Source organism: Prosopis cineraria, unplaced genomic scaffold (assembly GCF_029017545.1).
Source record: "Prosopis cineraria cultivar Desert tree isolate PC_DT_omini unplaced genomic scaffold, ASM2901754v1 PC14, whole genome shotgun sequence".
Taxonomy (NCBI): Eukaryota; Viridiplantae; Streptophyta; class Magnoliopsida; order Fabales; family Fabaceae; genus Prosopis; species Prosopis cineraria.
The window spans coordinates 10631644-10643865 of NW_026555345.1; the positions used below are offsets into that span (position 1 = coordinate 10631644).

General features: G+C 30.5%; 2 protein-coding genes across 4 annotated transcripts; both read right to left on the minus strand.

Moving 5' to 3' along the window:
• Positions 1 to 1648: 1648 nt before the first annotated feature.
• LOC129292669 (uncharacterized) lies at positions 1649 to 5430 on the minus strand. Of its 3 annotated transcripts, none has more exons than XM_054930263.1 (3): positions 5330 to 5430; positions 3472 to 3914; positions 1649 to 2067 (listed from the first exon to the last, which is right to left on the minus strand). In XM_054930263.1, exons 2-3 carry the CDS (start codon positions 3826 to 3828, stop codon positions 2038 to 2040), a joined length of 387 nt encoding a protein of 128 aa, XP_054786238.1. In that variant the 5' UTR covers positions 3829 to 3914; positions 5330 to 5430; the 3' UTR covers positions 1649 to 2037. The 3 variants fall into 3 exon arrangements, with proteins under 3 accessions (XP_054786238.1, XP_054786240.1, XP_054786239.1); XM_054930265.1 differs by having other exon boundaries at positions 3472 to 3875; positions 5330 to 5424; XM_054930264.1 differs by having other exon boundaries at positions 5293 to 5403.
• Positions 5431 to 10105: 4675 nt separating this feature from the next.
• Positions 10106 to 11646, minus strand: LOC129293508 (uncharacterized). Its single transcript, XM_054931515.1, has 2 exons — positions 11205 to 11646; positions 10106 to 10649 (listed from the first exon to the last, which is right to left on the minus strand). The coding sequence occupies exons 1-2, from the start codon at positions 11538 to 11540 to the stop codon at positions 10179 to 10181; spliced, it is 807 nt and encodes a 268-aa protein (XP_054787490.1). The 5' UTR covers positions 11541 to 11646; the 3' UTR covers positions 10106 to 10178.
• Positions 11647 to 12222: the final 576 nt, after the last annotated feature.

A 12222-nucleotide genomic window follows, 5' to 3' on the forward strand; every position in this document is an offset into this window, starting at 1 on the left:
TGAAAAAAAATATCTATAAGTCCTTACAATTTCATTTGATTTTAAATTAGGTTCTTACAGTTTATTTTATTTTAATCAAACTCTTATAATTTGCTCTATTATATACGTTAGACCCTAAATATTAAAATTAATAATGAATAATTAAATTTTATAAAACAAAAATTATTTTTAAGAGTACAAAAAAATTAATTTAATACTTTTATCTAAAATCAAAAAATTGATTTAATACACTTTTTACATTTTTATTAATTTTTTATGAAAATCCTATATGTATAAAAAATATTTAGAAGACAACTTAATTATATAAATTTTGGGTTATAAAAATTATATAATTAATTCTAAAGTTATATAATCATTTAATAAAAATATAAAATTTATTAATTTTGTTTTTTAAAGGAAAAATGATAATAAAATTTTTTTGAAATGTATAAATGATAATTTAGTTCCTTAAAATATCATAATTCTTCTGAAGTCTTTAAGAACTTTTTTATCATTAATGAATTTATATAAATTATTAAATTACCCTTGTTAAAAATAAATGATTCATAAGTTTTGTTTAAATATTTATAACTTTTCTTTTTATATTTGCAAAAATGCAATAATAAATAAAAAATTAACATGCAAAATTGTAATTTGCTATTACATTGTTACAAATATAAAAATAAAGTTGTGAATATTTAAACAAAACTTGTGAAGTTTATTTTTAATAAGGATAATTTAGTAATTTATATAAATTCATTAATGACAGAAAAGTTCTTAAAAACTTTAAGAGAATTATTACATTTCGAAGGACCAAATTATCATTTATACATTTTAGAAAAATTTTATTGTTATTTTTCCTTTTTTAAAAAGGAAAAATTTAAGAATTTTAACCTTTAGTGATTAAAAGATTTAATTGATCAAACTATAAAGGCTTGATAAAGACAAAATAAATTATATGAATTTAATTTAAAATTGAGTGAAATTATAAGAATTTATAAATATACTTTCCCTTTCATTTTTAAAGAAAAATTTTAAGGATTTTAACAGATTAATAAATTTAACAAATCAAATCAAAGGACAGGATTAAAACAAAATAAACTACAAAAACTTAATTCTAAATTGAATAAAATTATAAGAATCGGTGTATTAGTTTTTTCTTACTTAAATATAATTTCACTGGCCACAGGACAATAAAAATCTACAGAATAACCGATGCTTGTCACTGAGGAGATGCAAATGACAGTATGTTCTCATGCAGGTCATCGTGTTGGTCCATGTGCTTTCTTGAAGAAGGCATTCATTCTCAAGTAAATTTATAGGATTCGAAAATGATTCCCCATAACACCAAGACATCAGTTTATCAGTGAATTGGTGGTGCTTCTGAATTTGAAATCTAGTTGAACATGATGTCTTTTCCCAAGTCTTCAGGCAAACTGAGAAACGTATATTTTGTTCAATGAGCACAAAGTCAGAAATTGGGATTGAAGAATATGCAAGCTTTTCCCTACAAATGCAGAAGTAGTAGCAGCAACCATCCAATTGTTTTCTTGCCTCGCAAGCCACCTGGACATAGTTAGGTCCATAATCTGTGTGGGTATCTATTTGTTCTTTGTTTGTATGAGGATATAGAGAGGATGCAGAGAAGTTGCAATAGAGATTCAGGATCTGAACAAACATAAAGATTTAAAATTACATAGTTTGAAGACATCAACATTCATGTCAAGCGGCAATTCTCTTGTAGCATAGTGGCATAGAAGCTCTCATAAACGTAAGAGATGTAAGTTCAATCCCACTTATAACCTTAAGTTGTTGTCCTGACCTTGTGATTCGAAAAACAAAAAAACAAAAACAAAAACAAAAAGAAAAAAAAAACAAACAAACAAAGAAGAAGAAGAAGGTTCATGACATGCAAATGTACCCAATAATTCAGAAATACAATAAGGCAGGAAGCGGCAGTGATTAGATGCGATAGAGTCTCCTGCCGGAAAGAAATCCATGTTAACGTCACAAAACCCAAAATGGTTTTCAGTTGATCATAGGCTGAACAGGATTTATTTATTGCTTCTTCTCTTCTGCTTTCCTTGGCTGAAAGAAAGGAAGCACAAAACATTAGCAATAAATTGGATACGCTATAGTTCTTATACTTCACAATAAAAAACAGAACACATGTCACTAAAGATAGCTCCTAAAACTTAATAGCCGTATTCTCCACATTAATCCATATTACTTAAGTATCAACTAGATATTGTAGAACCGTTCATATACATTTTAAGAGCAAGAGCAAATTATGCTCATTTGTATCTAAAGAGTAACCACATAACAAGAAGATTTTCATTGACGATCAAAATGCTTCCTGCAAAAGTATTCAGCAATTAAAGATGCAACACATGTTATGGATCTGCAATGCTATTCATCAGATGGCATGCTAATAATTATCAAAACGTGTGAACCAAGGATCCATGAAGGAAAAGGTCATCTTACTTTCTTGTAGGGAAGGTAATCTGAAATATAAAAGCCCTAATAAGTTCTAACAGCCTATAATAAACAAACTAGAATGCCAAATCAGCTATGTTAGGTTATTTCCATTTGAATAAACGATATGTGATAGATCATCTTTTGAAGGGCAGGTAGATTTAGATTCCAGTCGCACATTCCAAGCAAGATTCTATCCTTTGATCCTAGGACTGTGACAGTAGCGCTATCAAAATGTCATGCAATCACTAGGTGCATGTACTTGATAAACCCACTGAAACTCTCTCAAGCCTCAACTCTAGCCAGAATCAACACAATACAATACCTAGACAAATTCATCAAAATTTAACTTTGAAGCGCACACAAGCCAAGTTATCTGCTACCCTGTGCCCAATACCTAATACTGTGGACCTTAGTGTTCAATATAAAAAGCTTGGAGAAAGCCTCTTTCATCTGAAAGATTCATTTCTTGGAGAGTCAAAACATAGCCAAACGAAGCTTTTCATGTCTAAGCAGAGTTCCAACTTCCAGACCACCAAAGTACGAATCTAAGATAACATATTCATTCCAATATTGTTAGTTAGAGTCCTACTATGAGCTATCTAGTGTGCTAATAGCATCAATGCTTCATGGGTGCCTAGGCCCATCATGTTCCACGCTTCCAAAAATTTCAATGGTGTAAGTACTAAAGGTTCACTCGTGTTAGAAAATAGAAAAGAAAATGTTTATTAAATCTAGTGAAGACACCATCAGATTCATGACCACATGTTAGCATAAGCTAGAACCTAAGCTACCGCAACATGGTCTGGAGTAAACAGATAGTCATCAATGCAATTTTGATGAAGAAATTCAATGCAAAGTTGATGAAGAAATGGGAAGGAAAATAAACAGTTCTGCAAGTTATCCGAATAGAAATGAAATTACATAAAATGACAAAACTAAGATTCTCAGGATAAAACATCACAAAACTAACCACACATTAAGGACTTGAACAAAAAGCAAGAAATCAATACACACTTTGGTACGGGGTGCGGGCTGGCGTAGCTCCTCCTCAGGGATGATAACAGGCCAGGCCTCACCAGCCTCTCGAAACATTTGCTCAGTCTCAAGGTGCTGACCTTTTTCCAGAATCATGTTCCTTATGGTCTGGGCTGGGGTGGATGTTGCATCAAAGGCTTCTTCTACGCCATTGACAAATGTTACAGTGATCTGAGGAGGGTGATCATCAGTTCTGCGCTTCACAACAACTTGACATGCAGGGTTAGATTCCTTGGCCTTTCGGGCATTGCATTGTGCCAAGAATTCCATGCAGGAAGCCGTTCGTGGGTCCAAGGCATTGAACTCAATCCTCACTCTTGAAAGGAACTTCAACATTTCAACAATCTGCCTCCCTCTTACACCTTGGCCTTGAATGGTTTTAACTTGGAGGAAAGACCAGGTTTGTCAAAACCACAATGAAACTGTGATGAAAACAAAATACAGAAGATAACTTGACATACAATTGATAAATGCCAGGGATGAGGAATGGTGCTCAATGGTGAATAATTGAAAGTAGCAAGGTAGCCTTTAGGAATTATGGATTTATGGTTTTACTACTCATTTTAATGTCAGCCTATTGTATTTTATTTTAGGAAACTTAACAGTCACTAAACCAGTCAAAACATTGGTTTAAGGTTCAATGGTTGAACCATGATCAAATGGTAAAATCGCAGTTAACTGTTAACCTAACAACAACAACAACAAGCCTTTATCCCACTAGATGGGGTCGGCTACATGGATTGCAAGACGCCATTGTGCTAAAATCACAGTTAATCCAATCATGATTAAATTAATATACTTTACATCTCTTATACTATAAAAAAATATATCTCAAATAATTCGTATTCAAAATAAAAAAGATATTCATCCATCCAATCCATAAAGGATTAAAAGTAACATTTAAATTAAAAAAATCATATACAAATAGCAAAATTACATCAATTAAATGGATTGCGCTGATATTGAAACCATCTTAACGTTCTGTCAATAGTAATACCTAATGAGTTGAAGTTCATTACTAATTTCTTCCTTAAAATCAGTATAAGATATGCAATTAACTTCACTTAAGTAGTTAAAAAAGATGCAAAGAAACTCAAATCCAAATCAAATTAATACTTCATGGAGGAGGAGGAGGAGGAGGAATTATTAAAAAAGTTGACATTGAATATGACAGTTTGACAGCATCACAGATCTCGTAACTTTATATATTTAACTTCTTTTTAAAGCTGCAGAATCAGATCAATGACAAAATTGTTGCTTCAAATATCTAAGAATTTTTTCTTATGCAAACACATGTTCTTGTCAGTCAAATAAGTAAATAACAGAACAGAATTTGCAATGAGTAGAACAGTACAGCTATAGGCGGACCTATATCACACTCAATGGGGGGAATCTTTGAAATATGGATTGTCTATATAATGCGGTTTCAATTTCCAGATACTTTAACGAAGATGTCATGGTAAGCCAATTGATTGAGGCAACTCCTCCAAGCCACAGAACAAACAATTTAAACTCAAGCTGCTAAATTGCCAGACAAACCTCGAGCCAAGTGATTTACCAGATCATGCATCCTAAATACCTTGAGAATTTTCTAAATTGATGATAACACTAAAGAGATTAATAAACAAAATGCCAATACACTGCAAATCCAACATTGCACAACAAAACAATGCAAAGCATATAAGTCGCTAGTAATCAAAATGAGGAGGGCAAAAGTATAATAGCCGAACGATGTCCGACACTGGATTGACAACCATGCAGGGAACAGATTCAAAAACAGATTGAACAAATCAACCACACCGGATTTTGGGAGTAGATAAAGCCCTAGGGTTCGAACCTTCTTCAATACTTGCTGGGGAGCAACCAAGCAGGGCAGACGCGGCGGACGACGCCCCACGGCGAGCTCTGCAAAGTGTACGGAGGAGTTTTGGGTTTTGTTGGGGTTATGATTAAATATTAATTTTATTTTGAAAAAAAATTTATATACTTAATTTAATGTATTTATTTTCAATTAAATCAATACATGTGAATATTTTTAATAAATTATTTATTTTATAATAAATTTTTGTTGTTAATTTTACTAATATATTAAGATTCACATGTTATAATTTGATTAGAAAGAAATATTTAGGTAGAATGAGTGCATCATGTAGCCTGTCCAATAAAACATGACATCTAGATGGTATTACATATAAATTGATTCTAATGTTAATGATAATAGAGAGAGAAAAGATAATAAATTAAATGTGCATTTTGTTATAAAAATAAAATTAATTTTAAAAAATACCATACAAGATTTTATTTAAATTTCTTGAAGCATTTTAATTGAACAGATTACAAATGACGTGATACACTTAATCTACCTAAGTATTTTTCTTTAATTGGATATAAGTATATTAAATGTATAAGCTTAAATATGTTAGTTTTACCCTTTTATTGATTAGCTTATACTTTAAAAACATTTTTATTTTTAATATCTTTGAATTTTTGTGTAGTTTACTCCCTCTGCTAAAACATGTATAATATTTTTTGAAGAGTTAGATATTAAAAAATATAAAATATTTTTAGTCTTTCGAAATATAATTATTTTTTTTCAAAAGCGTCCTATTGATGAATAATTTTATATTTATTGTATGATGTTTAATATGGGTAAATATAAAAAAATATAGTTAGTTTGAAAGTAGGTAATTACTTTGTTGGAGGTGAGATTTAGTTAACAATACCTTACATTTTTAAACGGAGAGAGTTATTTTAATATTTTAAGTTTAATTATCTATTTACTTCCTTAAATTTAATTTTTATTAATTTCATCCTCAAATGTGCTTAAATTATTGATTTGAATTTTATTGTTTAAAAAGGAGGTAATGCCAGAAAAATATGTTGATATAGATAACAAAATATTGAGTAAAAAACTATCTCATCTGTTAAAAATGTAAGATATTTTTAACCGAATCTCACCCCTAATAAAGTAGTTATCTACTTTTAAATTAATCCTATCTTTTTATATTTATTCCTATTAAACACCTTATAATAAAAATAAAGTCATTCATCAATAGAGGCATTTTTGAAAAAAAAAAGCAATGATTATACCTTGAAAGACTAAAAATGCCTTACATTTCTTAATAGAGGGAGTATATAATTTAATAAAATGTGTAATTAAATAGTGAGAATGGGATAAAATTAACTCTTTGGTATGTTTAAAATATGTATATATATATATATTTGCATGATCATGTTTAGTAAAATAAAATATGATAAGAACAGAAAATATAGAATAATGAAATACTATGTAGTTTTAAAAGAATTAAGGTCTAATTTTGCCCATGTATTTATTTTTTAGGAACGTTGTGTATCCTATACTCTTAAGTATGGTAATTTTACTTTTTAACTATTTTTTTGAGGAGCAAAAAAAACCATTTGCCAATAAACCATTAACTCTGCCATTATATGCTATTGTGGTATATGCATGGGGCCACGCATAGTGATATGTGAAACTTTAACTATATCCTTTGATAGTAATTTGTTTCACTTACGAATGTAGGGTGTTCAGCGTTCCTCAGAAATAAATACAAGGCAAAAGTAAATTTTAACCCTTTTAAATAATATATATACTCCCTTACTTAAAAAATATAAAGCATATAAAGCGTTTTAAATAGAATAGTGCCCTCAATAAAATAGTTAATTATTTTTAAATTAATATCTTCTTTTCATATTCACTCCTATTTAAAAAGGTGTTTCACATTAAAATAAATATAAAGTAATTTATTTATTATGGAGAGTTTTGAAAAATGTACAATAATTACACTTTAAAATACTAAAAATATCTTTTATTTTTTAACATCTATTTTTTGAAAAAATGTCTTATATTTTTGCATGGAAGGAGCATACTCTCTCTGTTCAAAAATGTAAGACATTTTTAACTGAATATCACCTCCAATAAAGTAATTACCTACTTTTCAACTAATGTTATCTTTTCATATTTACCCTATTAAACACCCTACAATAAATATAAAGTTATTATCAATAGGGTACTTTTAAAAAAAGATAATAATTACACCTCGAAAGACTAAAAATACTTTATATTTTTTAATAATTAATTTTTTAAAAAATATTTTATATTTTTAAAGGGAGGGAGCATATATTATGGGCCATTTGGTTGGATTACATGCTGAGGCAATTCTCATCTATAAATCGTTTGGTTGACATTTTACTTCTAAAGGCCATTACATAATGCAATCCTAATTATGTCAGATGTGGTAATAGGGATTACGTCAAAAACCTATGTAATCCCTATTTCCATCCATCAATTTACTCAAATATCCCTCTCTTCTTCTTCACCCTCCTTCCGCCTTCTAACTCGCCTCCCTCCTCCCTTGCCGCCATCATCGCTCCGCTCTCAGCATCGCGTGTCAGCTCCTCCTCCATCAGAACACCCATATTTAGCCTCCTTCGAGTAGACGAGAACGAGAACAATGATGAAGCTTCAGGGGATTCCGTCAAGGATGCAAGAACAGCACTAGCAGTCATGGAAGACAAATCGTTCAGTTGAGGATTCCTTCAACTCACTTTCACGACTGCCGCGCAGAAGACAAATCTTTTGTCCAAAGCCGATCATGATGCCACCAATATGAAGCCCACCTTGCCGCCGCCCTCCCACACCACCATTCTCATATTCCATCTCCTTAGTCACATCTTCCTCCATTCCTCATTATCTTTGGGTTTATTTTTTAGATTGGTTTTTTTGGCTTGATTATGTTGATTTGTGTGTTTTGTACTGGCATAAGGGGTTGATTTTCCTTATTAAGGGTGATGTAGCCGAAGAGCCATCGCTAGGAAAGGGAGGAAGATGGGTGGGTTTTTTTTTGTGGCTAGGGGTAAAAAGGACATTTCATAATTCTTTTGTTATTTTTTTCTTAAAAAAATACATTTCTTTTATAACATATCAAACAAACATATGTAATCATCATTATATTATATTCCATTTCTTATCTTTACATTATATTACATTTTTTTTTGATTCAATGAACCAAACAGGCCATTAAAGTATTATGATGTAAAATTTCCATAGATAAATAGTTGCTTGAATAATATTTTTTCAAATTTTTGAGTAGTGTTTTTCCCTTTTTTTTTCTTTTAGAAAATCTGTATAATAAAGAATAATGTGAGATTTAGTGATTTACAGTGAAAAAAGTGGATGTGAGATCCATTTAAAAATAATCATGGACATATAACCAGTAAAAAAATGCATTTATACTTGTAATAAAATAATAAATTTAATTTATAGAAATTGTATGAAGGTGGGTGACGAAATGGAAGTAATTTTTTTAAGGAAAATTTATGTTTTTAATTTTATATACTTAAAATACTTGTTTCTAATTAAATCAAGATATGTGATTCTTTTATAGATTATTTATTTAAAATAAACTCTGATTATTAATATTATTAATATATTAAACTCTACTTGTTTCGATTTGATCAGATAAAAATGTATAAATAAATTAGAAGAGATTTATCATTTATTAAAAGGACTAAATTAATAAAAATTAAATTAATTTAAGGCCAGTTTATTTTAATTTAACCAAGGATACATGTGTTGGCGTTAGGTGTTTTTTAGTTGATTGCGTAGGTGTGATAGATTTAATCCTCAAACGATGTGATAATCGTTGAAAACAGTCAACCTTAAGTTATACGTTGAAAAAACATGTCATATTCATCAAAGCGGTGATTCAAAACTAAGACATGACATAGTATTATAGTCATCTAGATAAATATCATATTATTTTTTATACAGTAGTAGCGTTTAAAATTGCTTCAATTAAACAATATCAATAGACCTTAGCTTTTTACCATAGAAAGCTGGTTTATTTTTATTTACACTAATATGTTAAACAATTAAGCACAAAAGATAACAAAAAGCTTTTGGGCAAAGGAAAAACTTCAATACCAATAAAACCGTACAATCAATATGCAACCATTCATTAATGATTACTAATACTATAAATTATACTGAGAGTATAAATTGTTCAAACTTTACTATTAATTCTAATCTTTTCCATGTATTGCATGGGACAATAAAAGCATGCTTTAAAATAATTGTTAGCTTGCAAGTTTGCACTGTTATTAACATCATTTTTCAAATTTAATAGCATGTAAAAACTTCTCACCACTTATGTCATGGGTTAGTGTGTACATGCTGTTGCTAAGCTCACGCCTCTACAATTTTTTTCTTTTTGGTTGACAACTTTGGTTTTATTGTCTTTCTAAATTTTTCCTTTATATAACTTTTTATGAAGAATGAACTTTTTTATAATTTAACAAGTTGTCAATTATCATCTCCTCGTGCATCCCACAAGGTCATAAAAGCTAGTTTCAAATAAATAGAATCAAAAGGGAATTTGAAATTAAAAAAAATTATAATAAAATATAGATTTATGTTTAAATCAAATCCAAATTCACTTTTATATATTCAAATGAAGGATTTGGTTTGAATCTAAATTTGAATTCTCATACATCTAAACACAACATCCATGTTATATTAGGAAAACTAAGCTTTAAAAAGTAATTCTTGTTTGTGAAAGGGGATCAACCAAAAAGTGGGGGTAATTAAACCGGATTTTCTGAACCTTTGTTAACTTGGACCTTTTAAACGAAAATCCAAACATGATCAACTATAGCGTCATTAACATTTAGAGAACAAACGGTATAAGAGCCTTAACATGTTGAGGGAAATCTTCAAACTTGGAAAGATACCATCTTCTAGTTGCACAACTTCTTCCAATCAAGTAGAAACCAGAGCCCAAGGTGAAGCATAATGCATAAAGCGTCTGAGAAATGAGAGAAATCCCACATAACCCAATAATCTCAAAGAGATAGTGAGGGCATATCAGTAGGCCAAATAAACCACCCTCAGGTATCTTATATTCCTTATTACCATTCTCTCTCAATTTAGAAAGGATATAATGGTGATAGAAGTTGCCAGTAATGCCAATGAGAAACAATGCAATCCCAAGATACTTCAGATCAATTGGTGGCTCTGGAAGCCCCAGTGTGAGCTGCTGAGCATACAGCAGAGTAGTAGTGAACAGGAAATAACTCAGGCAAATGTGGATTGCAGAATCAAGAATCATTCTCCCACTATATTTGTGTACAAACAGAACCTGCAAAGAAAGTGAGAAACAACATTTTGAAAAGAAAACATGTGCTGAAATAGAAAGCAGGATGCAAGAATTGAAAAGGGGCATGGTGTTACAAACATAAAAAATGATGAGATTAAAACCCTATAAATCATTACCATTAATGGTGAAAACTAGGGTTGTACATGGGCGGGTATAGGCTATCTATGGCCTTATCAGTTACCTGCCCGTACTTGCATGTATCCATTTGCACTCATTTTAAAAGAAATTTGTTTTCAATCCAATTTGTACTTAGAAATTAGAATATATAGGTGAGAGCGAATTAAGTCTGATAATATGTTGCCCACGCTATGAGTGTACAATTTTCTCCTTTGTCTTTGCTTCTTCTACTGTTGGAAAACCATTTCCACCGATATGTTCAACTGAACAACCCAATATAAACTTCTAATAACATGATACAATTTTAAATTATAATAATTGTATAAGAATGCGAAACTTTTTTTTTTAAAAAAATATATTTGTTTCTCAATGTATATGAACAACAATACCAAACATTTTTTTAGTCAGAGAAGGCGTTACCTCCACGATCCTCTTGAAAAAATGGAGGGTTAGAGCAAATTGAAGGATGGTTATTCTGAGACTGTCGTGACGGAAGACGAAGAAAGAAGCAGCACCGGCGAGAAACGCCGGAGAATAGACCAGAAGCATCCCCGATTTACCAGACAACTGAATCTTTTTCTTCTTCTCCTTCGAGGGATTGACATTCCAGAATTTTGAATACTGCATATGCTTCCCTTTGATTTCGTCAAATCCAGCTCGTGTCATCGTCACTAAGCTCATCACCGACATGGCTGAAACGAAGAGAGAAGGAGGCGGCGGAAATAGAAAGTTGAGAATTGCCGACGGCATTGCCATGGTCGTCCTCACCGTCACGCTCCAAGCTACACCTTCATCCGTGTTCTTCTCTCATCTCGACCACGAGTAGTGGATTGAGGGATTTATACCACAACTTGTGCCGATCGAATTTGAAAGGGACAATTATAATGAACGAAGACTAGGAAGAAGATAATATTTATCGTGGGGGATCTTAAAAATAATTGTTACTTAGAAGAATTAAAATTAAAAATTAAAATATAATTGTAAAAATACTACACTGTTCCTAATCATATCTCCTACTCCCTCTCTCCAAAAATATAAGATATTTTTTGAGAAGTTTGATATTAAAAAATATAAGACATTTTTAATCTTTTAAAGTATAATCATTGATTATTTTTTCAAAAGTGTCCTTATTAATAATAATTTTATATTTATTATAAGGTATTTAATAAAGGTAAATATAAAAAGATAAAGTTAATTAAAAAGTAGGTAACTATTTTATTGAAGGGCGAGATTCGATTAAAAATATCTTATATTTTTTAATAAAAAGAATATGTTTTTCTAACTACATCTCATGCATTGTTTTTAACTGTTAGATCCTATAAATTGGATGGATTGAATTCAATTTGGGTCAAACATTTTTAGGTTGGCAAGTTAAGCCCAACCCTAATCTCTTTGAGCTTTGGCTTATACCGGCAGGCTTGAATATCTAAAATCACCA